The 27,230-nt window shown below is 46.3% G+C and overlaps 1 protein-coding gene across 1 annotated transcript in view; it reads right to left on the reverse strand.

Moving 5' to 3' along the window:
• PMFBP1 (polyamine modulated factor 1 binding protein 1) overlaps positions 1-27,230 on the reverse strand; it is a 1,903,249-nt gene that overhangs the window by 1,442,472 nt on the left and 433,547 nt on the right. The window contains exon 6 of the mRNA XM_086945556.1: positions 11,260-11,406. Within this exon, the coding sequence (XP_086801682.1) occupies positions 11,260-11,406 (147 nt within the window). The remainder of the gene's footprint in view (positions 1-11,259; positions 11,407-27,230) is intronic.

The raw sequence follows: 27,230 nt of genomic DNA on the forward strand, positions 1-27,230 counted from the left end.
AAGCTCTCAAAAGAACAGTTGCCACGTGCTGAGGGTGTTTGAAATTAATGACTATACAGTCTCCAGAGCCAGCCTTTTTGGAAGGTCCCACCCAGTTTACACGTCTTACTGCCATTATCTGGTCAGAGTATGAGATGGGAAAACCACAATTTTTATTAAGCCATGCCACTGTCTTATTTTTCAGAGAAGTGTGAGATTCGTCATAAGGAGATGCAGGATGGGTGCCACAAGGAGGAACATTAGTCAATACTGCCACATATGGAGCACAATCAGGTGGTAAATTTAGGTAACGATTATACCTTGGGGGTCTGGGGGCTCCACTGTTTTGGGGGATTATAGATGAATGTGACTGCGGGACAGTTACCGCAGGGGCATCCACTGTATTAGATCTTACAGGCCCTATAGGTACTGCTGCAACAGTATTCCCCTTCCCCTTATTCTGTATATCATTAACTTCAACAGTTTCTCTCCCTTTCCCCCCGGAATGAACAATCCCTCCAGGTGTTACTAACTTCTGTGATGATAACAGACCACCCAGCCTTGAGACTTCCTTTGCTAAATTATCGATTTTATTAGTTAAAGGTTTAATAAGTTCTTCTATTTTTGCTGTTAAAGAGACTTCAAGACTTTTTATAAGTGAAGTAAGCAAGTCAGAAGATAAATTAGCCCCTTTACCATTAGTACCTGTAAATACAAAGGGAGTTATTACAGCAGGGCTATTAGTTGTTTTACCGTCCTTTTTTTTAGCCTTAGAGTTGTGATGTTTTCCATTATCTTTTTGAGATACTGTTCTACAGGTTCTCAAGGGCCTGGTCTCAGGTTGGGTCTCATTCATTATATCAGTATCATCGTTTAGCTGCACTGGTGGGTCAGAGTAAACCTCAACACTCACTGTAATGGGCACTGGAGGATCAATAGAGATAGCATCACTCGTATTAGCTTCAATGATTTGGGGCTGAGAAATAGGCGAATTTTCTAATAAATCCCCTGTCACAAGACCCTTCCCCAAGGATGCACGTCTGTCATTATTAATCTGGTTTACTTTCCTGACAATAAAATTATCCAGAGAAGCAGGGCCTACCATCACCTTGTCAGATTTAGATTTAGACATCATGGGCAATAGTACTAAAACTTATAGACTTTCACACAAGTACCCTCAAGTCTACACACTCACAAGAATACAAATCATAAGATTAAAAAGAGTCTTACGGGCACTCAGCACGATAGTAGTCCGAATGGGGCGATGCAAAGCCCCTGGCCCAGACCAGTCTCCTCAGGCCTCTGAGGGCCACAGAGGGCCCGCCCTTTGCCCGGACTTAGCCCCGGGCGCTCCCGCGCGCGACTCGCGGGGCGAGAGGGGGTGTCAGGCTTTTACTGGCGCCTCCGGGCGTTCTGCACGCGTCACGGGCGCGCCGCCGGCCAAGTGGTTGCTGGGGAGTGTGGTCCGCTGTAGTCTACCGCCTCCTGTAGCCTCCCGGCGTGTTGGACCTCGGCCGTTTCCCTCACGGCACTGCCCGATGGCAGTTTTCACAGGTATGCGTCTTTGGTGTTCCCCCTCTGGGCTCCCGGGGGGTCAGGCTTTTACTGGCGCCTCCGGGCGCTCTGCACGCGTCACGGGCGCGCCGCCGGCCAATTGGTTGCTGGGGAGTGTGGTCCGCTGTAGTCGACCGCCTCCTGTAGCCTCCCGGCGTGTTGGACCTCGGCCGTTTCCCTCACGGCACTGCCCGATGGCAGTTTTCACAGGTATGCGTCTTTGGCGTTCCCCCTCTGGGCTCCCGGGGGGTCAGGCTTTTACTGGCGCCTCCGGGCGCTCTGCACGCGTCACGGGCGCGCCGCCGGCCAAGTGGTTGCTGGGGAGTGTGGTCCGCTGTAGTCGACCGCCTCCTGTAGCCTCCCGGCGTGTTGGACCTCAGCCGTTTCCCTCACGGCACTGCCCGATGGCAGTTTTCACAGGTATGCGTCTTTGGGGCATATCCTAGCTTAACATTTTGTAGAGAGCACATTGGGGTGGGGAGGTTTCTTTTTGAAGTACCTTTCTCGGGCTTCTCTCGAAACAGGATTTTGGAGCCTGGCTGTGTCATCCTTTCTGGAGTAGTAATCAGGCACAGACAAAGGATAGGCCTGGGCTCGAAACTTTGTCACCTTGAAAACACGCGCAGTCCCACCCTTCATGTTTAGACACACAGGATGGGAGCAATGCTTGCAATAAGTCTAACCACTGGCATTCACTCAGTTGGCATTCCAACCCATGTTCCTTTTGCCCATCATGCCACCTCAGTTTGAGCCCAGCAATATGCAAATGACTCTTGATCTTGTTAAATAAATAAAGTCCAGCCCAAACTATTAGGCCAGGACCTCCTTCATCTAGTGAGTGAAGAATAATTGGTTGGAATGCTAACCTGAGCAATTTCCAGCGGTTAGACTTTTTGCAATCATTTCTCTCGTCACATTTTGTATGTATTATGAATCACCCTTCACCCATGCCATCCACCAAATGACAGTACTCAGGAAGCCTAATCTTCCTCTTCTCACTTCAGTGTCTGGGTCCCCTCCCTCAAGCTACAGAAATACAGGCAATAGTCTACCATTGTCTGGAAATCTATCCTCAACCCCATCCTGCATCATGCTAAACCAAAGGCATTCAAACAGATCCCACTTTGTCTTGGCAATTAATACCGTGAACCAAACTTCAGGAGTAAATATCAGAAGATATCTGCTCCAGGATTTGCAGAATCTCCTTCTCGATGTTTAAAACATAATGGATTTTAATCAGGACTGGGTGAGACGCCACCTTGAGTCATTTGTCATTTGGTACGTTGGAACACTTATTTTTCAATTTGAAATGGACAGCATATGAAGTAACCGGGAAACTTTTAGGGTCACATCCAGCATCTGGGTTGCTCTTCTGTAACATAGAGTCCTCTGGGAAGAACGACTCCTTGTATTTAAATCGATGCCTGTTGAAAAGCGAATCAAATGCTTCCAGTGTCTTCAAATCTATGTGACAGCCTTTTACTAACAACTCACCGGAAAATTGTTGGATGCATCCACCTTGAAAAATACGTTTTCCAAGTCACTACACAGCTCCAGGGTGCTTTGCACCCAGTCCAGATGATGCCCCATAATGATGTTTCATAGTCACCACAACTCTTGAGGGTCGAAACGCTGATGATCGAATTAGATTGTCAGTACTAAATATAAAGTCCTGCACACATCAGAGAAGTTGTAATATACAGCTCTTGGCAACTGAGACTTACAAACTTGATTATTCTGGACAGGCTCACCATAGCATTTTTCTGAATTGACTCTTTGAAGTCAAATTTTGTTCTCATTTGTACATCATCAGTCACAGTTTTTCACTTGATGTACTGCACGAGCACCTTCGCTTTGCACTTATGAAGCAGCCTTCATAAATAAATGTTGTAATTTTAATTTAAAACTGTTTGAATATACCAAAAGATGAGCAACAGACCCATGCCCGTTTTGTCATTTTATGTTCTAGCGCATGGGTACTCGTAGTATGGCCCGTGGGCTGCCAGCGGCCCAGCAAGCCTTCCTTGGTGGCCCGTGGACCATGCATACATTGTACCTGTGTTTTAACCCCTTCAGCGCTGCGCGAATTCCGCTGCGGTGCTGAAGGTTCTAAAAAACCTATGGAACCATGACGGAACGGTTCCGTCATAAGCACAGGCCAACCGACGCTCATGACGGAACCGTTCCGTCATGAGCATGGAAGGGGTTAAAAAATAAATTAGTGTCAGCAACACCGCAGCAGCAGTGCGGACTCAGAGGCACTCTACTCTACGGGGGGCCGGGTGATTAACAACAAAGCCTCATTAACAAATAAATGGTCTTTTAAAGACCTATGAAGTACTCGGGTACGGCTGTGTGTGTGCCCAGGAAGCTGGGGTGAGGTGACAAAGGGTGACAGACAAAGGGAGACAGACAGAGGGAGACAGTGGGAGGGAGACAGAGGGAAGGAGACAGAGGGAGACAGAGGGAGGGAGACAGAGGGAGACAAGGATATAGAGGGAAGAGGGCGACAGAGGGAGGGAGAGACAGGGAGGGAGACAGAGAGAGAGAGGGAGACACAGAGGGAGGGAAACTGATAGAGGGAGACTAATGGAGGGAGACAGAGGGAGGGAGACAGAGAAAGGTAGGGAGACAGAGGGAGGGAGGGAGGGGAGACAGATTGAGGGAGAGGGAGGGAGGGGGGAGACAGATAGAGGGAGACAGGGGGAGGGAGGGAGGGGGGAGACAGATAGAGGGAGACAGAAGGAGGGAGACAGAGGGAGGGAGGGAGTCAGGGGGGAGACAGACAGAGGTAGTAAGACAGAGGTAGTAAGACAGAGGGAGGGAGACATAGGGAGGGAGACAGAAGGAGGGAGACAGAAGGAGGGAGACAGAAGGAGGGAGACAGAAGGAGGGAGACAGAGGGAGGGAGGGAGTCAGGGGCGAGACAGAGAGAGGGAGACAGACAGAGGAAGATAGAGGTAGTAAGACAGAGGGAGGGAGACAGGGGGAGGGAGACAGGGGAGGGAGACAGGGGGAGGGAGACAAGGGGAGGGAGACAGGGGAGGGAGACAAGGGAGGGGGAGACAGAGGGAGAGGCAGAGGGAGACAGATGGAGAGAGAGAGAGGAAGAGAGAGGGAGACAAAGGGAGAGAGAGAGAGATGGAGACAGAGGGAAAGAGAGAGAGGGGAGAGACAGAGGGAGACAGACAGAGGAAGGAGTGCGACAGAGGGAGGGAAACAGAGGGAGGGAGGGAGTCCGGGAGGAGACAGAGAGACGGAGACAGACAGAGGAAGACAGAGGGAGGAAGACAGAGGGAGGGAGACATAGGGAGGGAGACATAGGGAGGGAGACATAGGGAGGGAGACATAGGGAGGGAGACATAGGGAGGGAGACAGAACGAGGAGACAGAGGGAGGAGGGCGACAGAGGGAGTGAGACAGAGGGAGTGAGACAGGGGGAGGGAGACAGGGGGAGGGAGACAGGGGGAGGGAGACAAGGGGAGGGAGACAAGGGAGGGGGAGACAGAGGGAGAGGCAGAGGGAGACAGATGGAGAGAGAGAGAGGGAGAGAGAGGGAGACAGACAGAGGAAGGAGTGCGACAGAGGGAGGGAAACAGAGGGAGGGAGACAGATAGAGGGAGACAGAGGGAGGGAGGGAGTCCGGGGGGAGACAGAGAGATGGAGACAGACAGAGGAAGACAGAGGGAGGAAGACATAGGGAGGGAGACATAGGGAGGGAGACATAGGGAGGAGACAGAGGGAGGAGACAGAGGGAGAAAGACAGAGGGAGGAGACAGAGAGAGAAAGACAGAGGGAGGAGGGCGACAGAGGGAGGGAGACAGAGGGATGCAGACAGAGGGATGGAGACAGGGGGCGGGAGACAGAGGGAGGGAGACAGAGGGAGGGAGACAGAGGGAGGGAGACAGACAGAGGGAGCGAGACAGGGGGAGGGAGACAGGGGGAGGGAGACAGGGGGAAGGAGCCAGAGGGAGGGGGAGACAGAGGGAGAGGCAGAGGGAGACAGATGGAGAGAGAGAGAGGGAGACAGAGAGAGAGGGAGACAGAGGGAGGGAGGTAGTCCGGGGGGAGACAGAGAGAGGGAGACAGACAGAGGAAGACAGAGGGAGGAAGACAGAGGGAGGGAGACATAGGGAGGGAGACAGAAAGAGGAGACAGAGGGAGAAAGACAGAGGGAGGAGGGCGACAGAGGGAGCAAGACAGAGGGATGGAGACAGAGGGATGGAAACAGGGGGAGCGAGACAGAGGGAGCGAGACAGAGGGAGCGAGACAGGGGGAGCGAGACAGGGGGAGGGAGACAGAGGGAGGGAGACAGAGGGAGGGAGAGGGAGGGGAGACAGAGGGAGAGGCAGAGGGAGACAGATGGAGAGAGGGAGAGGGAGACAGAGGGAGAGAGAGAGAGGGAGACAGAGGGAGAGAGACAGAGGGAGAAACAGAGTGAGACAGAGGGCGACAGACAGAGGGAGACAGAGGGAGGAGACAGACAGAAAGAGAAAGAGGGAGACAGAGAGAGGAAGGAGGGCGACAGAGGGAGGGAAACAAAGGGAGGGAGACAGAGGGAGGGAGACGGAGGGAGGGAGACAGAGGGAGGGAGACAGAGGGAGGGAGACGGAGGGAGGGGGAGGGAGACGGAGGGAGAGGGAGGGAGACAGAGAGAGGGAGAGAGAGAGAGGGAGACAGAGTGAGTGAAACAGAAGGAGACAGAGAGAGGGGGAGAGAGAGACAGAGGGAGAAAGACAGAGGGAGAAAGACAGAGGGAGAAAGACAGAGGGAGGAGACAGAGGGAGCAAGACAGAGGGAGGGAGACCGAGGGATGCAGACAGAGGGATGAGACAGAGGGAGCGAGACAGGGGGAGCGAGACAGGGGGAGCAAGACAGGGGGAGCGAGACAGGGGGAGCGAGAAAGGGGGAGGGAGACAGGGGGAGGGAGACAGGGGGAGGGAGACAGGGGGAGGGAGACAGGGGGAGGGAGACAGGGGGAGGGAGACAGGGGGAGGGAGACAGGGGGAGGGAGACAGAGGGAGGGAGACTGAGGGAGGGAGACAGAGGGAGGGAGACAGAGGGAGGGAGACAGAGGGAGGGAGACAGAGGGAGGGAGACAGAGGGAGGGGAAGACAGAGGGAGAGGCAGAGGGAGGGAGACAGAGGGAGGGGGAGACAGAGGGAGAGGCAGAGGGAGACAGATGGAGAGAGAGAGAGGAAGACAGAGGGAGAGAGAGGGAGACAGAGGGAGAGAGACAGAGGGAGAGAGACAGAGGGAAAGAGACAGAGGGAGAGACAGAGGGAGACAGAGGGCGACAGACAGAGGGAGACAGAGGGAGGAGACAGACAGAGGGAGAAAGAGGGAGACAGACAGAGGAAGGAGGGCGACAGAGGGAGGGAAACTGAGGGAGGGAGACAGAGGGAGGGAGATAGATAGAGGGAGACAGATGGAGGGAGACAGATGGAGGGAGACAGATGGAGGGAGACAGAGGGAGGGAGACAGAGGGAGGGAGACAGAGGGAGGGAGACAGAGGGAGGGAGACAGAGGGAGGGAGACGGCGGGAGAGGGAGAGAGAGAGATGGAGGGAGAGAGAGCGAGAGAGAGAGAGAGACAGAGGGAGAGAGGGAGAGGGAGAGGGAGAGAAAGGGAGAGAGGGAGAGGGGGAGAGAGAGAGAGAGAGAGGGAGAGGGAGATGGAGAGAGAGAGAGCGAGAGAGAGAGAGAGAGAGAGAGAGAGAGAGATGTGTGTATGCAGAGTCTGGTGGCTCAGTGGACGGAGGCGTCCGTTGCAAGGGCCTGTGTTCAACCTCACAGTCACAGTTGTTTTATTTACTCTAGCCCCATCCCTTTCCCCCACTGACCCTACCCTCACCGGTGCGGCCACACTGTAAATTTGTCCGCCGAGAGAAAGTTTGTGAGTACCCATGCTCTAGAGTGCAAGAGATTTATACCTTACTAGCAGCCCGTCCTGACGTTGTGCGGGTATGATTTGCTGCCGGCCAGTAGTATATTGTTTTGTAGGATTTCGTTTTGAGAGCATTTCTTATCTGTGACAGGCCTGTGAAACGCTCCGATTCACAGTGCACTGCTGATGCACTTAAGAGTGCGCGTTCAGTAGTGTGTGAACTTGAGTTTCCCTACTTTATTTTTCCTTGCAATATTATATAGCGTGAACTCGACAACATAGCATGAGCACAATTTACATTACAGAAGAACACATTTATTTGTGGTAGGCACAGGGAGACAAAGCGATTTGCCTGGAATCACAGGATGTTGAGCTGAAGCCGAGATTCGAACGTAGCTCCCCAGCTCTAAAGTTCGCAATTCTAGAACTTGTGGCGGGAGGTGTGTCTAAAAGTGTATGTCGGAGCTGGCCATCAATGAGAGAGACCTGTGCATTTTTCAAACGGGTGGTGAAAAAATATGAGTATGTTGCTGTAGATTTGGGCCGCCGTGCCACCAATGTACTTACTGGGGGAGGGTAAACACCCATTATTCTGCAACTTTCTTTCCGCCTACCATCACTCCGCATACTTTCATTACGAAAGTACCATGACTCCGCAATGCCATTATAACGCATGGCATTACATTTTATATGCTTTGACCACGCATAAATTTACAACGAAATTAGTTGTAAATGCATGAATGGTAAAAGCATGTTTTTTTAATGTTTGGATAAGGTAAGTATGGGTATAGGGGTATATGTTTTGGGGTACTGAGGTATATGTTTTCGGGTATTTGGGTATTTTAAGGGTTCAGATATAGTTTTGGGTTATGGGGTACAGAGGTAGTTTTAGGGTTTAGGGATAGGTATGGGTTTAGGGGTTCAGGGGTATTTTTAGGGTTCAGGGCTAGGTTTGGGTTTTGGGGTATAACGGTATTTTTAGGGTTCAGGGTAAGGTTTGGGTTTTGGGTTCAGGGGTATTTTTAGGGTTCAGGGCTAGGTTTGGGTTTTGGGGTATAGGGGTATTTTTAGGGTTCAGGGTAAGGTTTGGGTTTTGGGGTACAGGGGTATTTTAAGGGTTCAGGGCTAGGTTTGGGCTTTGGGGTACAGGGGTATTTTTAGGGTTCAGGGCTATGTTTGGGTTTTGGGGTACAGGGGTATTTTAGGGTTCAGCGGTAGGTTTGGATTTTGGGGTACATGGTTATTTTTAGGGTTCAGGGCTAGGTTTGGGGTACAGGGGTATTTTTAGGGTTCAGGGGTAGGTTTGGGTTTTGGGGTACAGGGGTATTTTAAGCGTTCAGGGCTAGGTTTGGGTTTTGGGGTACAGGGGTATTTTAGGGTTCAGGGGTGGGTTTGGGGGTACAGTGGTATTTTTAGGGTTTAGGGCTAGGTTTGGGTTTTGGGGTACAGGGGTATTTTTAGGGTTCAGGGGTAGGTTTTGAGGTACAGGGGTATTTATAGGGTTCAGGGCTAGGTTTGGGTTTTGGGGTACAGAGTATATTTATAGGGTTAAGATGGGTTAGTGTTTAAGGGTGTTGGGGTATTTTAAGGAGTACGGGTGGGTAATGATTATGGGGTTCAGGGGCATTTAAAGGGAGCAGGGTGGGATTAGCACACGTTATGAGACATGGCATGAAGGGCGGAACGTACCACACGCCCCCAGCGTTTGTCACGCCCCCAGCACACACCCACAGCACAACGCAGACACGCCCACAAGGGACTACTTTGCTGGCACGGTTCTTTTACCTTTTAAATGTTTATGGGGGGCGTCTGCATATCCTATGTCCTTCTGCTGCAACTGCCCTTTCCAACGCTGTATTGGGTGTTGTGATTTGTGCTGTGGTTCCTGAGATTACCCGCCTCAAAGGTTTGGGCTCTCTCTTTATTATATTAGTATGGATATGGATATGGATATGGATATGGATATGGATATATGCAATTACTAAGCAACTGTTGTTACAACACTTACTTGGCTCCAACAGAACCAATTGTCTTTTTATTAAAAAAATGGTACCCAGGTTCTGCCGAATACAAGTGTACCCCATTATAGCTTAACGCTTTATTTATTGGAGAGTTATTGGATTGTAGGAAAAAAAAATATTTTTATTTTTTATAGTTCTCTATAGACTATTTTTTAGATTTTCATTTGTGAATTTGACTAAACATGTAAAAGTATTTATAGATTATTTAAAATTGATAATTATTATGACTAATTGGTTACTTAAATTATTGATTATGTAAATTCCATAATTGGAATAGAGACTATATTCATTTATCATATGTTTTAGTATATGTATATAGTAGTTGATTTTATACTATTTTTGAATGAATGCGTACAATGAATTGTTTACCAGTGTTCTTATGGGTGCTGAGGTTTTAGGGTAGTAGGGTGGAAAGTGTTTTAAATATACATTTGTCAATCTTTTTAATTGGAAAATACATTTTAATATTGTATTAAAAACTTTAATTTTTTAACACAATTGTGATTAAATGTATACACATTATGTAATGTTAGAAATATTAAACATATTTTAATACATTAGTTAAAATTTAGGTTATGCATTATCAATATTTTGTAATTTAGGAGAGGGAATAGTAAATCTAATCCTTCTAGTTTCTAACACCTGCCCCAATTTGGCTCCAAAGTCCAAGAGATTCCTTACTGTTGCTAAAGAGTGCAAGTAGTAAATATTATCCCTTTCAAAGTACAAAAATGTTCCTATTGTTGCTTAGTATGAAGTGGGAATAGTCAATCTTACCTCTCCAAACTGTAAATATTTTTGTTTATTTCATTTTTTTAACCCGTTCCGGGGCCGACGCGAGCACTACCTCCCTGGTGCTGCGCAAGACTGTTGGCCGACGCAGCCCCACCCACCTAATGGAACGCACGCACCGAGGCCGAATTTGCTCTGCGGTTAACGGGATAAAACAGATTTATGATTTCATTTTAAAATGTATTTTAGTTTGCATTTTATTTTTTCATTGTATATTTTGGAGCAATTTTGGTTAAATTATGTTTTAGTTTTGATAATGTTATTGTTCATGTTTATGGTTTTATAATTTTAGAATATATTGTTTTTTAATTATTCTTTGTATTCTTTACTTTGTTCATTTAAAAGTTATATTTATTTCCATATTATTTTGTTAGAATTTTTCTTTTAACTATAGAATTTTTAATATAGATTTTTAAGATATAAAATGCATTTATATATCTTCTAAATTATATGTATATTTTTGTATGTATGTATTGCTATTTATATAGCGCAAACCTAGAAATGAATCAACATTATCGGGGGAGCTGGAAGATTATCTAAAAGAACGCGTACATTAAGTGGGGATTACACAAAAACACTTCACACATATTGCATTTAACCCTTTTAGGCACCGGGAGATTAAGTGACATACATTTTCTCCATGTAGGCTGCAAGCAGCCTACATGGAGAAAATGGCCTCCACATGGATGCCTGTGTGTTCGGCGTCCCAGCCAATCACAACGTTGCTGTTGCAGCGTTGCGATTGGCTTAGAGGAGGGGAAGGAGGCTGCCTGCTTCCTGTTCCTGCGGAGGTACGAAAGCAGGAGCATGCGCCAGAGTTGGAGCCTGGACAACATGCGACCCGGGAAAGGTACGTTTTTTATTATTATTATTATTTAACCAACCCTCCCAGCGTGACACCCCCCGCGCGAACATTCGCCCGTACTCCCCCCACCCCATGTGCCATGCCAGCCGCGACTGGACGGGGCAGTTGGCACTGATGTGGAATGTGCGTGAAAATGTTCCAGAATCAAAAAAGGTGGACTCACCTGGCGTCGTAAAGCTTTCAGTTGACTCTCGAGAAGATGTTTCTCCTGGAGCTGGTTAGCTGCCTCAGAGTCCTTCAGTGAAATCACATGGTGGAGGTCTGTGATGGTCCCCTGCAGCTCATGAAGTTTCTCATCCTTTTCTAGGACCTAGCAATGACAAACAAAAATGTTACGAATAAATGAAATAAAGCATCTTTGAGGTGCACAACACTACACTACTTCTGCCAAATACATATGGCGTCTCTAAAACATATGAAATGGGCCAACCAACAACAACTTTTTCTTGCAACTTGTGTCAACCTAACTCTCGCCTGAAACTTTCACAGCTTAGGTGTCTAAGATTTGTCTCATGATCATATAATTGCTAATAGTCTTTCACTCATGTCACACAAACTACTGGGCGATTCTCAAACAAGTGGCTGTCCTTATTTGCACCTCAATGAGCATGAGCTACAGAAGCTACAGACATGATGGAGCATGCGCTTTTCATCAGTGACGTAAAAGGGTCAGGTTTGGTTGGACAGCATTGATACTCTCACCCCTTGAAGAGATGGGGGTCAAAATGGTCCAAGGGCTTCTGTATGATAATGGCATTTATGTCACAAATCCTTGAACCTGGAATAGGGAAACCCAGTGAGACATTAAGAAAAGGAGGCAGTAATTCACATTCATCCTTCCTAATCAAGTATACACATAATTTTCATAGGGGAGCACACTCTTACTCACCAAGGAGTTAAAGGGACATATTATATGTTTTACAGCACCAACACTGCAGGAAGTTGGAGTTGATACATTTATAAATACATTATAACGTGGGCAAAGAAGCTTGCTTTCACATCGTCACCTTTGTGCTAGATGAAACATATAACATGTCTGACCATTTAGGGGAGGAAATTGTAATGGTGAATCGTCTTAGAGGGAGATTTTACCAAACTCTGTGAAGAACGGTCTGTCTCTGCCTGTTTAGCACTCTGTCTGTGTGCCTCTTTTAATATGTCCATCCCAGGGTGAATATTAGATTCCCACTGTCGAAAGAGTTACTCAGCTTTGGAAATGTTCTTTCTGGTGGATACTCTAAACAGCAGATTATTACCTTCAGACAAATCCTAAGGCGCCAGACTGGACCTGGAAACCTTTCAAAGCAGTGCTCCAATGCACTTCTAGATTGTGTGTGCGGCTCTATGTAGGTTTCATTCTGCCACAGAGGTTAGGGAGAGAAGCTGCATGCAAGTGCCACCCCTGCACACCAACATCAGTTTCTGACTTGACAGCTTCCATACCCTCAGAAACAGCACAAAACAATTAGCGGTACCAGTCTGCAGATTTTTACTTTGGGAACTTTCTTAGATGGTAAAAAGAAACCATTCCATAGAACAGCAAGGTGGGAGGGCAGTGCGAAATCTGTGGTTAGATAGCGTAGCCACCGGAAAGAGCGTTACAGAAGGTAAGTAACATATTCTTCTGATCCATAATTCTAACTGCTGATTCCTTTCCTTTCGAGCTGATACCAAAGAAGTACCTCCAGTGGGTGGAGGGTCTGTGGAGTGGGCTCAGACCAGAAAATCCTGCAGGACAGAACTGGACGAAATTCCCTTCATGTCAGACCTGGTTGTCAAGTCAGTAGTGTTTCATGAGCATGCTCACCTTGCAGCATGGACAGGCACTCCCCAGGCCAAGGTAGTGGCAGCAGCTTTAGCCCTGGTGGAATGGGCTCTCAGATCTTCGAGAGGCTGCTTTCTAGCCAGTAGGTAGCAGAGCTTAATGCGCAGGACTATCTGTAGTGACAGGGGCATCTCCTGCACAGCCTTTCTTTTCTTCACACTGGAGAGGCCCCACAAAAAGCTAAATGTCCCTCCTAAGGTCCTTGGTACAAACAATGCAAAAGTTTACAGCCCTTTTGGAGGACAATCGATTGAGTTTCTCAAACTCTTTCGATGGGTGAGGAGGGGGCAAACATTGCTGGGACTGATGGACTGCCTAACATAGAAAGGAAATACAATTTGTAAGCTCAAAGGAGCTGGGTAATGCACGATATAAAACAACAAATGTCCATTCTAGGAAAACAATAATAACAGGAAAGAGTGATACTACTACTTTCTCCAGAGCATTTTTATGCACTGGTACCTATAAACAATAAATGCAATCTGTCCTGAATAAATCAGAATAAAAAGAAAAGACAATACACACACATGGGATAAAAACAGACGGTTGTTGGTTTGACATTTTTGTTGAAAATTCAATAAATCATCAGCGGTTGCGCATATCACATCTACAATTCAAGGTCAACCAATTCCATGTTTCAAAGCCACATTGGCATTGCAATCGGATGAGAAAGTGCTTCAGTGATTGTGAGGGTATTAAAAGAAAAAGAAAAAGTGTTTTATCTTAGACTAAGTCAGAATAGTTATCTAGTAGCCTGTTTAATGATTACAAATGATTCATTGGATCTGTCATGTGTGGGCGTAGATGGTCAGTATCCACTATCCACTGGTAGATTTGATTACTAATCCAGGCTCATTACAATAAGGCGTCGACATTTCTGCCTGTATGTAGGTGGGGGCCACTGACTGCCTCAAGAACGGGTCTTCATCAGAACAGAGAAGGTGTAGCAGCAACCTGGAAGCAGACATCAACCATTGCAGCAATCGATGTTGCAATAAAAGTAAGAAAGCAGACCAAGGAGTTCCAACTTAATCAGTGGTATTAGTCCACCACGATGAACAGGACATCCCAGGTAGTAAATATATTCTAAAATTATATCAGTGCTAGGCTAGACAAAGAAAACTTTTGGTTTCCAAATGCCTCAAGCTTCTTCAAAGGTAGTCTGGGTGAGTTATAGGTAATGAATTGGGAATCATCCTCCTTGTAGAAGTCTATGGCATATGGCCACCCACCTATTCGCTGGGAGGCAAAAACAGGGTTTGGACCAAGTGCCCATTAAGTTGTCAATGAGGGCTTCACTGAAGGGAATCAAGGGGTCAGACTACGCTGGCCCAAGTTTCAAAAACATCTGGAAGGATATTGTCTTGACTTTTAACAGAAGGCAGTTGTAGTTCTAAGGCTGCATCAAAATACCAAAGCAAATGAAGCATTCTCTTCAGTTGAGGCGCAGGAGGTAACGCCAATAATTTATCAGGAAAGTATCAAGCCTGCTAGCCTCCTGTAAGTTGGTATAAAAACTATCATTATCATAATGGGGAGTACGTAAACCTTCCCCATTCCCACAATCATAATCTCAGGTGGTGGCAGCTTCTGGTCATAGTCCGAGCCAAAAATACATTGGAGCCTCTGAGGGCAACACAATGGTAATGCAAGCAGAGAATTAGACTACTTTTGTATTTGGACCAGGTGCGCTGTAACCGATTTGCAGCGCTGCCATGGTCGGTACCGGATTCTCTTCTGGCATCAGCATTACTGAAGGAGGACCTATGCGCGTCTCTGAGGCGGGGTGGAAGCCGTGCCGGAGTGAGTGCCGAACCCAAGGCGGTTCAAAGCGGTTAAGACAGATAGTGCCATGGATGGATCTGCTGGTGGTAATCCAACTGAGGGCCCCTGTAGATCTTTGGGATGCATCTTTGGGCCCCAAAGATCTGGAAGATGCCTAAAGGGGCTGGAAGAGTTTCAAAGATGTGCAGCATGGTCTCCTTAAAGGCCTCGACCTGTTACGATGTCACCAATGACCGCGGAACTCTGGGCGCATTAGGTTTAATTTATGATTAGGAGTGAGATTAATTGGCACCTTTATGCCTTTGCGACTTCTCTTTTGATAGGAATTGGCAGGATGGAGTGGAGTCTTGCTTCATTTTCTTATGCTTTTGCTTGGACCCCAGACACAAACGGCCTCTGGAGCAAGCCTGCACCCTTTAACTTGGAGCAAGAACTGGACTTTAGAGAGGCCAGTGACTTCTTGTGTTTGGCGATGTATAGCTTCACTTTGCAGTTCCAGTCACCTTCACGTTCATGAGAGCGCACTCATCGCATGAGTTGGATTAAACCCCTAAGACCAAACATTGAAGACACTTTGTACGGGTCCCATGACCGACATAGGTTTTCTGCATGCATGTCATGTTTTGAAGCCTGTAGTTCTAGGTGGGGGGCATCATACCTTAGCACACTGGATTTTGTAGGGGGACGCTCCTTGGCTGGAGTCGCTGTGCGCATAATAAATTAATATAACATAACATAACATAACATAACAGTGGTAAAAAAACTAAGAAATGGGAAGCAAAGCTCCAGATCTGCATTTGAAGTAGCAGAAAAAGGATCTGACGTCGGCCAGGTTCTCCTTGGACTGGCGTTCCCTCCCTCTCACCCTCTTGGGCAAAGCCGTGTTGTTCAAAATGATGACATTGCCCCGGTTTCTTTACCTCCTTGAGAATACGCCGTTCCAGGTCCCCCCTCCTACTTCAAAGCCATCGCAGCAGCGGTTTCTACTTTGCTGTGGGACGGGAAGCCGGCACGGATTGCGCAATGCAAACTGGTAAAAGACTGGTATGATGGGAGCATAGCGCTCCCTAATACTGAGCTGTATTACTGGGCGGCCCATCTTAAGCAAATCAATTATTGGCTGCATGCGTCACAGACGGAACCCGTCTTTATGGCAGATAGGCAGGGTATTGAGTCCAGGGGACTGTTGACAAACCTATATAGTCGTAGCGTCCCACCCGACCTCGTAGGTCCGACCCGTCACACGGTTCAGCTCTGGTACAAGGCACATAGGCACCTTCAGTGCGCGAACGTTGTTACACAAATGACACCCCTGTGGGACTCGAACATACTGGGCTTCATGGGCAATAGCAAAGGGTTTCAGGCGTGGGACACCATAGGTATATCAGTGGTGGGGGATCTCTGGAGAAAGAACAACATAGTAGACTTCACTTACTTACAAACCAAACACGATATGGCCCAGTCAGAGTACTATAGGTACTTGCAGATACGTCATGCGCTTCTGTCAGCCATCCCGGTGGGAACGAAACTACAGGAGTCCACCCCTCTGGAGGACAGGCTGCTGACAGAACATATGCCCCACAAAGCGACGTCCTTCACATATCGGAAACTGGTCAACAACCTCCCTGACATGCTATCCAAATTACGTTTGACTTGGGTGGGCGATATTGGTGAACTTGATGATTCGGAATGGCAGGAGGCTCTCTCGTCACCCAAAGAATCAGCGATTCCTTCCAGACTTAAGCTGGTTCAGTTAAAAGTACTACACCGCTCATACTACACCAGAACGGTCCTTTACAGAATAGGGAGAGCCTCTCACGAATATTGCCTCCGCGGATGCGGAGAACGAGGAACATTCTTCCATACTATTTGGGACTGTAGCCGAGTGGCCATGTACTGGGCAGCGGTAATGCGAACCATTTCCCAGACCACAACTGTTTCCCTGATGCCCAACCCACGTCGCTGCCTGTTAAACATCTGGGATGCAGAGGACTTGACCCATCGTCAACAGGACTGGGCCATGCTGGGAATGTTGGTGGCAAAACGTAATATTGCTAGGCTGTGGGGTTCTAATGTACTGCCCACACTGCGAGACTGGTGTAGGGACATGGATGAAGCAATGGTGGCCGAGAAGGCAGTATTTGTCCATCGGGGATGCCCTGCAAAGTGGGGGAAAATCTGGGGGGCCTGGAACAAATTTAGAGGGGACATATGCGAGCCGCCGCGAGCTGACCCAGATGAGTGTCTTTCGGATTAAGAGTTGGGCCTGGGGTCTATGTGTGCTAATGAGTAACTCTCCTGCTGTGGTGAACTCTGTCCTACTGCTTATTGGTCATCATAATGTGGGGGGCGGGTCAGCAGTTGCACTGCCAATATTCGCTACGCTACATATGTGAACATTGTTTTGTCGCTTGTGGAGAATTGTCCGTTACTAACGTATCTTTAATTAACGCAAAGTTTTGTTACAGGGTTAAAACAAAAAATCATAGACCTAAGCCATATCGTATATTTGTATTGTTTGCATTATGGTACAACATTTTCCCATTCGCCGCCGGGCCCCTGGGTTATCGGCTAAACGGCTGTGTTATCCTGACAATAATACTAAGACTGTGTTGCTATTGCGGCCGGCCCAGGAGGTTGTAGGCCCTACACTGTGTTATACTGAAAATGTACAATAAAGGTCTTTAAAAAAGAAAGAAAAAAAAAAAGAAAAGAAATGGGAAGCAAAGCTCCAGATCTGCATTTGAAGTAGCAGAAAAAGGATCTGACGTCGGCCAGGTTCTCCTTGGACTGGAAACAAACATCTTGGCACAGGTTTCGGGTTAACACCCCTCATCAGCCAGACTAGCTTGACTCCAATGGGATGGAGAGCACTGGACCCACGTTTGGGCATACCAGGTGCCACGCAGGGTGATAAATGCCAAAAGAACAATTGATGGACAGATTGCAAAACAATGTCATACATTCGCCCAGATACAGCAATCTGGGCCTAAATCCATCCTTTTTTTGCTCCACATGCCATTCCAGTTTGAACCCAGCCGTACGTAAATCAGTCTTGACCCTCCTCCCAATGGGCGCAGTCCAGCCCAAACTGCTAGGCCAGGTCCTCCCTTGGCTGGAAACAAGCATACTGGGACCGGTTTCGGGGCCTGGCAGTTCACATCAGGCACAAGGTCAAGACTGATTTGCACATAGCTGGATCTGGATTGGGGTGGTGAAGTGAGCTAAAGAACGATGGTGGATTCAACCTAGATCTGTGACTGGGGGTGAGTGTCTGAAAGGTTTCAGCGCTCCGTCCATCATTTCCTTGTGTTTGCTTTGTGGGTCCATTGCTCATTTTACCGCTGATTCAAGCTTAGCTTAGCTCATGAGGGGTGTTATCCCGAAACTGGTCCCAGGATGCTTGTTTGTGGTCCAGGGAAGACATAGCTTGGCAGGTCTGGCTGCACTGTTCCCATGAGGCATAGGGTCAAGACTGATTTCCACATGTCGGGGTCTGAACTGCGGTGAGCCCCATGGGTGTTGCACGCCTGTAAGCATGTATACGTACATACATTCGTACACACAAACACACATAGATGGAATGCTAAACTCTAGGTCTGCTTAGGAGATAGACATGTAATTCATCACTTGACCGGATGTTCAGCTTTGTTAAAGATCAGATGCATTGCAAGCTACGATCTGCAGAAGACCTGATATTGCTTCAGCGTTCGTTTCTAACGAAAAAAGGCAAAACAGGAAATGTAATATAGTTGCCAAAAAATTTTCAGTCTATGACGGGGACTGTAAAAGGGGGTTGGGAACAGGCCGCCATTTTGCACTGGTTAGCTCGGATTCCCTCCTGGGAGCTGCGGCTCTAACTATCTTTGTTTAATGTTATTTCTACTGAGGAGGATAAATCACATCTGGGCTCAAGGGCTCCCTGAAGACTCAAAGTGACTTTTGCCTGATTCCGTCCCGTGCAGCAGTAGCAGCGTGCGGGCTAGCTCCCAAGACTCTGGCCGCTCCTCTGACCAATCGCCTTCTCTGATAAAGGCGGTGCACGCTCTCCGCCATCCATCATCCGACAAACCTGCCAGCGAATCGCCCTGCCACCGAGCAGGAAAAAACACAAGAGACAGCTGAAAAAGAGACAAGAGGGACGGTGGAAGCAGAAATTGGAAAGGCCTTGAACTTGCCCCAGGAGCATTAAATAGAAAGGTCACAGCAGAAGTACTAAGAGACGGTCTCTGTGTGAGGTTTCAGCAGGTCAATTTCGACATTATTCTATTGTAGCATTTTACATAGCGATTCATAGCGCTGGCGAGGCCGCTAACCGCTGTGGTTTGCCTCGCCCTCGTTCCTGGTGGCCTGTCTGATAGAGTGAGTGTTCGATGTAGCTGGGCGCCTCATGTTTAAAGATGCGCACCGCACGTCAAACTCACAAGGTTTTGCAGAGTGAGAGAAAAGTTAGAGCCTGCCGAACTCCTCCTAAAAAATGGCGAGCGTTTGTGTTGGATATAACTGGAAAAGCAGCAGCATTATACCCATCAAGAAGTCCTTCTGGGCACCTTTTCGTTTTCATATTGGTTCTGTAATGATGATGGGATGATGTATTATACAGACTTCTTATGTATGACAGGCTGGGACGGGCGAGACATTCCTTCTGGAGAACAAGGTGTTGGCAGCGTGAAAGCCGGCTCTCTCGAGCAAGGGTGGCCTTTAAGAGGTTGCATAGTGCCAACCAACTATGATTGCTGTTCGTTTTCTGCCCCATCCATGGTAAAAGTGTACGTCAGTAGTTAGTACCACTGCACATGCCATCATCCGGATTAATGGGTCTACTCTCATGCGATTTTGGCGAAAACTGACAGCACAATGTCCACTCCGGCTGGCGTTGTGCTAGTTTGAAGCCCACACGAAATTTAGAAATGTAAACACTCGTCACCAAACAGCAACGAATGCCTTGGCACATATACTGCAACACGAAATAGGAAAACAAACTAACAGTGCTTCTTGGACGTTCCTACAGCAGTTTTATTAATGTGACAACGTTTCAGAATGCAGGCTTAACATTGCCCATAGTGGGGCAGGCAAGACACAAAGAGCAAGGAAATAGGTAAGAATATTCAAGCCTTTACTGAAACCCAGCAACACATTGATCAGGTTTCATTCCATCTTACACCTAAACAAAGGTAAACCAATCCGACGTGCTACAAGGGCATAAAAACTTAAGTTAGATCCTATTAAAAAAACAATTACTATAAGAGAACACTTATTCTGCTGGGGTGGCGTAAACCTAACCAATCATATGCCGTAGGCGTGCACAGACAGTACAAGAACGAAAACAGCACTACAAATGCCATTCTAGGATGACTTAAAGCACCACGGCTCTTCCACTTCTGGTATGCCCCCAACTATGACTAACACCACTTCAGTTATTCCACTGCAGGGAGAAAAAACAGCAGTGCAATGGAAATCAACCAAAGCAAAACAATGGCTTTAGAGCAGCGTATTTATCGAAGGATAAAAATCCATGAGGCCTATTCACAAAGGACCCAAAACATCTAAAATGGGATTATTTATATACAGTTAATACAAAGAGAAAGGACCTGTGCCCTTCTTACACTTTTACTCGTACTTAAGTTGGTGTAACTTAATGTACAAGGGCTGAATTACTGACGAAGAACTCAATATGTGGCCTTGCTGCATGAGATGCACTTAATTAAAGATGACAGAAAGCACCAGACGTCTTACCGGTTCCAGTCCCAGTCCCAGTTTCATTCAATAACCTTAGATAAAACTAAGGGCTCAGCCATCCTGATACATGGCTAAATGCCGTTTACCATAGAGGCAACATCTAATGGGAAAGATGATAGATGGGGGGGGGGGGGGGGGGGGTGCAAGGCAGGTCTCTAGACTAACCTATTATCTTTTTTTCCATTGGATACAAGGGATAGTTTTTATGGCTTTGTGCCTGGTGATTTACACGTAAGGGATAGCTTGGTATGGATAGCTGTGGCCGCCCTCAGAGCCTATTGGGCAGGATTGTAAGATCTACACCTCTTGGATGTATGGTGCATCCAACATAAGAAAAAGTGAGATCACACTTTATATTTCTGGTGTGTAGGAGTCTCATTCTATAAGGGATTCATCTTCAGTCTCCAGGTCTGCACTACGTATGTCTAGATGCAGACATTGGCTGATCATGCTCCCGTTGCTCTAGAATTGGGCTGCATCGAGAAGCTCCCCCATAGCCAAGAGTGAGGATTATGACCAAGACAGCATTTTGTAATGTCGTTTGCGAGACTGTGTGGCTGAGGCATTGAATCATGATTGTAATGAAAATCAGGGCACAAGTCCTAAAAAAAGAAGTGGAGGGACGCTGACGTCACAACAGGAAGTGACGTTACAAAAGGTGGCTTGCACTCAGTTGCAGTTTATAGTTATCGAGCTCCCTGTAAAATAAGTGGGGGACGCCGTCCACCTGCGTGGTACCCCGACTCGAGCCCTGGGCCTGCTGCTGATAAGAGCTCAGGCTGCCTCACAGTTAGAAGTCAGGATGTGGTGCAGTTTGTAATCTCGCAACAGCAGGGGGCCTTGCCATGGGAGGGGGCCCCTGGGGTGGGGAGGGGTGCGGTTTGCGTCATTATCTACAGGTGAGCCGAGCTGATGAGTGTAGATAGGCCCTGGCGGAAATTCGAGAAGACCTGTTTAAAATGGTTTCTACTGGACCCTACTGGCATGTTATTTTTTAGCTTTCAAGCATTCTGGCTATGACGAAAATTCCAGCCAAATCCAGTGGCATCTTGGAACTGGTTATTTGTTCCGTTCACCTCTGCTCTCCCCTCTGCGTCGCTCCCTCCCTCGTGTTGTTTCCGGGTCCAGGTTGTACTGTGTCTGAGCTCAGTACAAAAGAGCAAACACTTCAACCTATTGACAGCTCGCTCTGATTGAAACGTCCAGCCAGTACCCTGCTGTCCAACCCCTGGCACACTAGCCCCTCTCTTGCATTTTATGTTTTTAATTGCCCCTGACCTACAAGTATTTCTAACAGTTTTACCAATCACGTTTTACTACCCGCCTCCTCTCGCATTAAGGCAACATTTCATACTTTATGGGGCAATCGGGCAAAAGGATGGCGTTTATCCTGGCGCATGTCCCTCGCCCCAGCGCTCACGACATCCCAGCGCTCACGCACATCCCCAGCGCTCACGAACAGCCCCAGCCCTCACGCACATCCCGAGCCCCAGAGGTCACGCACATCCCCGTCTGTACGGCTGCATCTGGTGCCCAAGCTCAGGGCTGTCACTCGGGGGCTCTAGGTGATGCCTACAGCCTGACGTCATTCACTGTATCCTAGTCTGAAACATGACACATGTACTGAGTTCTTGCTTTTGTAGAGTTTACCGCTCAAACCATTCTTTCTTTAACATACATATGTGCTAATATTTCATGTTTTTATGTCCATGTGCCTTTTGCTCGTAGCTGTTTACTTCGACCCCTGCTCACCAGAGTGCAAAATGTAAATGGAACACTTGGTTGTTATTGCCATACCCTGAAAGTAAAAGCGTTGCGTACTTCTTGAATACTTCATGGTACTTTTGGGCAGGGTGGACGGCGTCCAACCAGTAAATAAGTGGGGGGATGCCGTCCACCCGCGTGGTACCCCGACTCGAGCCCTGATGAAAATGCAGACCATGATGCATCATGAGACACAGAGGAGGATGCGGCCAAGGCGGTCATGCAGGGGCAAACTCTTAGCCACACAACCCACTTTTTGCTTCTTCAATGGGACAGACATCAGATTCCCGGACAGTTTATAGAGACTTGTGCACAGAAAGGAGCAAACTAGAGGGGATTTTGGTAAGGAAAGTGGTGTACAAACTCCTTATACATTTATAATAATTATGTTTTTAAAAATATAGACATTCGTTAGTTCTGCTTAACAAATGTACATATTACTGATAGTTACAGTATTCTATGTTTTTAACAGGTATATGTGACTGCATAAATCAGTAAATCTTTTATCAGAACTATTGATCTACAATTGCTTCACTATTTAATTACAAAAAAAACAATTAAAGTACAAAAACATTTGAAAGCCGGAGTTTATTAAATGCATCTTTACTATACATATACTACATTCCTTATGCATATAAATATCTTCCATGTACTTATGTATCTATATATTTACTACTTTTCTCCTATTCAGTATATCCAATGCACTACCCTATTTTCACCCTATACCACTCTCAATATATAATCTATTTCAACTGTCTGACTCATCTCAAACCTCATTCTACTACTCTTTCTAATGCACTACCCTATTGCTCACCCTAAACCTCTATCAATATATCTTCTACCTTCACTCTCTTTCATGCCAAACCCCATACCACTCATATGACCTCCAAAATTACCATTTCTAAACTCTTCCCTCCTCTATCCCAAACACGCCTTTATAAACTCCTACCTCTGACTCTTTCCCCTCTACCTCCCTTTAACTCAGTCCAATTCCCCTCCTACTGCTATAAACAAAAACAAAAAAAAGATTCTAAACGCTTGCCTCTTCTATCCCTCCTTCCCTCTTCTATCCCTCCACCATTCCCTTTCAATACAAAAAATAGAATAACATGACCACCACTCAAATTAATTTCATATTTACGTATACCAACTCCCTTCCACCTCCCCTTTACTCACCCTAACCCCCTCCTACAGCTATAAACTCCAACAAACAAAAAAACATTTCTAGATCATTCCCTATTCTATCCCTCCACTATTCCTTTTTAATCCAAATAAAAGATTAACATGTGCACCACTCAAATTAACTGCATATTTTCCTAAACTAATTACCACCAATCCTGTTTGGGTTCCAAAGTAGCGTGCTACTCATCAAAAAGCGCTTCAACACCTTATCAGGGGTAGAAAACGCTATATAAATGCAAACTTTTTGCTTCTTCTATCCGTCCACTACCCTTCCCAATCCAAATTACTGACTAACATATCCACCACTCAAATCACTTTCATATTTCACTATACTAATTCACCACTAAACCTTCATGGGTTCCGGAGTAGCGTGCTACTAGCCGATAAAGTGATTTGAAGCCTCGTCAGGGATAGTAAGCCTATATAAATACAATTACAATTATACCCAGCAAAGCTATTATGAGAAGCAGGGCATAGATGAAATGTATCCTGCAAGATCTGCAAGAAACAGGCATGCAACCACTCGACGAAAGTAAGAGATGGTACTGAAAGGATTGATTTGCATGAACAATCACATTGGGAGTCTTTTCAGGCAACTTCTCATACATATATAGACTGCAATCAGATGGCATGCCTAAGAAGACTTTTTACCAGCAGTCAGCTTTCCCACTCATTGCCTGACTTGACTGAAGTTTTAGATTCTCTTACAGGAATCCTTGTTGGGCTTCAGTAAGTTTGATTCACACAGGTCGAATGCTCTCCTTAATGGTGATGTCAAACTTTTTACTTCGATCTTAGTGCCCTGATTGGCCGCAGTATAGCCCTGTCTTATTTCACCTTATCAATCCGGATATATTAAAGCTAGAACCACCAGCAATAATACTAGGCTAGTGCAGTCCCCAATAAGGGTATGAGAACAGTCCAACTTATCTGTTTAGAGGCTGAGAAGTTGTTTGATAGTGCAGAATACAGTTACCTGTTTAAGGTAACTGATAAAAGTACCCTAGCATTGAGCTCAAAAACAAATACCGGGGCTCATTTTGTGCACCCAGAGACCACTCTAAAAATGAATGAGCACTTGTCATCTACAATAGATCTGTCTCATCGTACTTGACAGGAATGTCCCGAGCTCCACTCCTTTTCCAACTTTCTTTAAAACATTTTTGTTTTTAAATCAATTCAGTGAAGGATATTAGTGGAATTAGAATTGTGTTAGGACATCACAAGGCAATTGCATTTGGCAACAATAGCTCATGCTTGCAAACCAATCCAGAAGCTTAACCACCAGGCTTGCTTGGCTCTCTGGAAGCCTTTTCTCTGGTCTCAGGTTTTAAGATTAACTACAATATGAAATCTGAACGTATAGGGGTTAATCTAGGAGCCATGGTGGGGAATAGGCTGTTAAGGTGCTAGAACTTACAGTGAACATCAGGGACAGTTAAAATATCTGGAAATCTACTTATCCCGGAACAACAAAGGTCTCACAATGTCTGGGCCCTCTAGATGCTCCTTTCAAAGACTTTATACAGGTGAGGCAAGATAGCCTGCTTGAAAACAAACTTCCACCCTAGTCCCAGCCCCTCACTGTGTTGGCCTGAGTGCCACCATAAAACATATACTCAGAAAGTTTAAATCTTTTCTGTGAGATGGGAAAAGGGCGAAAGTAAGGAGAGCAATCATTTATCTGGGGTTGAAAGGTGGTGGGTTATGTTTACCACATCTAGCCTATTATATCCTGGTGGCTCATAGTTGGATGGCTGTAGAATGGATGAATCCACTCATCACTAAGCCATGGTCCAAAACCAAAACATAATATTCAGATATTGCATTTAAGCATTCCCTCTATCTTCATCATAAATGTATCCATCACATGCGGCACCACCTATTCATAACTAGTAAACCATGGGATTACTGGCAGAGGGGTTCTCAGAGAAGCTGCCCCACCCCCTGCTTCCCCCAACCACGTTGCCAAAGCACTGTTTCCCAGATTTCTACTGGGGAAAATCAATAATAGGTTTGCAACATGGGGAACTGAGAGGCTCTTCGAGTTGGGAGGTCAATATGGTCAAAGGGCTGTGAGATAAATAATCTTGCTTTGACCTTTTTCAATTTGCAGCAAGAGATGGGTTAATCTTGTCACAGATGAGGTCCTGGGCTACCTCAAGGGAACTAACCTATATTCTACAGGTATTTCACAGGGGGTGATAAGTAATGTGGCCTCATTACTATACAACAGATTCAGCTTCATCATATCTTCTAGGGTTCATTGATACAGGGAAAAATGGGAAGAACTGAATGTCCATTTCTGAGGATACCTTTTCAATCATTTGTTTGAGGTTAGCTAATGCATCCATATATGTATGTTTATGAGGATACATTGTCGATCTTGACACGCTGGTGTATGACCCCCTCACCGGCTGAATTCAATGTATAACTCAGATAGATGCTGGAAGGGATGCAGGTTGAAAGGAAGACTTATGCACTTATGGTGGTTCTTGCATGCTAGTGTTGAATTTTGGCTTTGTATCTGAATATTACTGGTCTTTTTTCAACCATGGACCCCCTGTTACTATTATTTGGTAATGGGAGGAGGGGAATATCTGCTGCTATACATGACAACAAGGCTGGCAACTTTCATATTTTGCTACTTATGATGAATCATCTTGGCAAGTGAAAGCTCAACAATTACACTGTCCTTATATCAGACTAAGATGAGGTATCTGAGCATGATGAAAAAAAATGCCAAACCTTGTTCTTAATAAATTGGTAAATATGAAAAAATGGACTCCCTTCAAGACTTTTGTCAGTAGTGAGTCTCATGGAAGGCAGCTTACAAACCTGAAACAGTGAGAAGGGTTAGACTAAGTTCAGAATCGTCGAATCGCGTCAGCCAAAATGCCCATAAATTACCTTGTCGTCCTTTCTAAGAGAATCCTTGTTGGCTCTCTTCCATCCCAGCTTGCCTGGACTTAGAGATAGAGGCTTTATTCCCAACCCGCTCCAAGGGTCAATTAATAGAGCTTATTTCAAATGTTTACTATTTAGGTCCTGTCACAAGTGAAATGCTGTGACGATTGCTTCATTGTTTGCACATCCTACTACCTTTTATGTTTCTCTACATTTCCTCTTCTCAGTGCTCTCATACAGTCTTTTATCCTTATTTGTTCTTGAATTTTTTAACATTTTTTCAAATTAGTGCTAGCACACAGCAGTTAGAAAGTTGAAAATCATATTTTACTAGATTAAAAAATGAAAGGGTTGCAGGAACTCACTCTGCAGATAAATCATTAGAGTTGGCACCTAGTAGAGTATTGTGTGATTCTGAAAAATGACGACATCGTGAAGCCAGTGGATGAGCCTTTCTTCTAACGTCCTCCTCAGTGGTGGCTGGTCTCCATTCCCCTGGCTGCCGAGTCCAAAGTGCATGGGAGTCATCAAGCAAGACCATTCTTAAAATTAAATGTGCATCGTTTAATTTTGTGGATTTTGAAGAGGGAACACAGAAAAACAGACAGACATCAATTCTCCAGTAGGTTTAGCCTCGTTTCTAATAGTTCTAAAACTGCTATTTTTTAGCCACTTTTAAAAGCCACCTGCCCCCATCTGGTTTTCTTTGCATCTATGCAATAACTTGTCGTTTGTCCAAATGACTACACTGCAGACTGAACCAGTGCACGTCAAACCGTCAAACTAGTTGGTGCCTACCTTCCTTTATATTTATCTACAGTGAACAGTTCCGTTCTTGAATCAACCTTAGGCACTCACTGGACACCGTGGATATCAGTTATACTCGGAGCTGCTCAGCGCTATATTTCAGCCACATGCAGTCATTAAGTACA

Source organism: Lissotriton vulgaris, chromosome 12, assembly GCF_964263255.1.
Source record: "Lissotriton vulgaris chromosome 12, aLisVul1.2, whole genome shotgun sequence".
Classification (NCBI taxonomy): Eukaryota; Metazoa; Chordata; class Amphibia; order Caudata; family Salamandridae; genus Lissotriton; species Lissotriton vulgaris.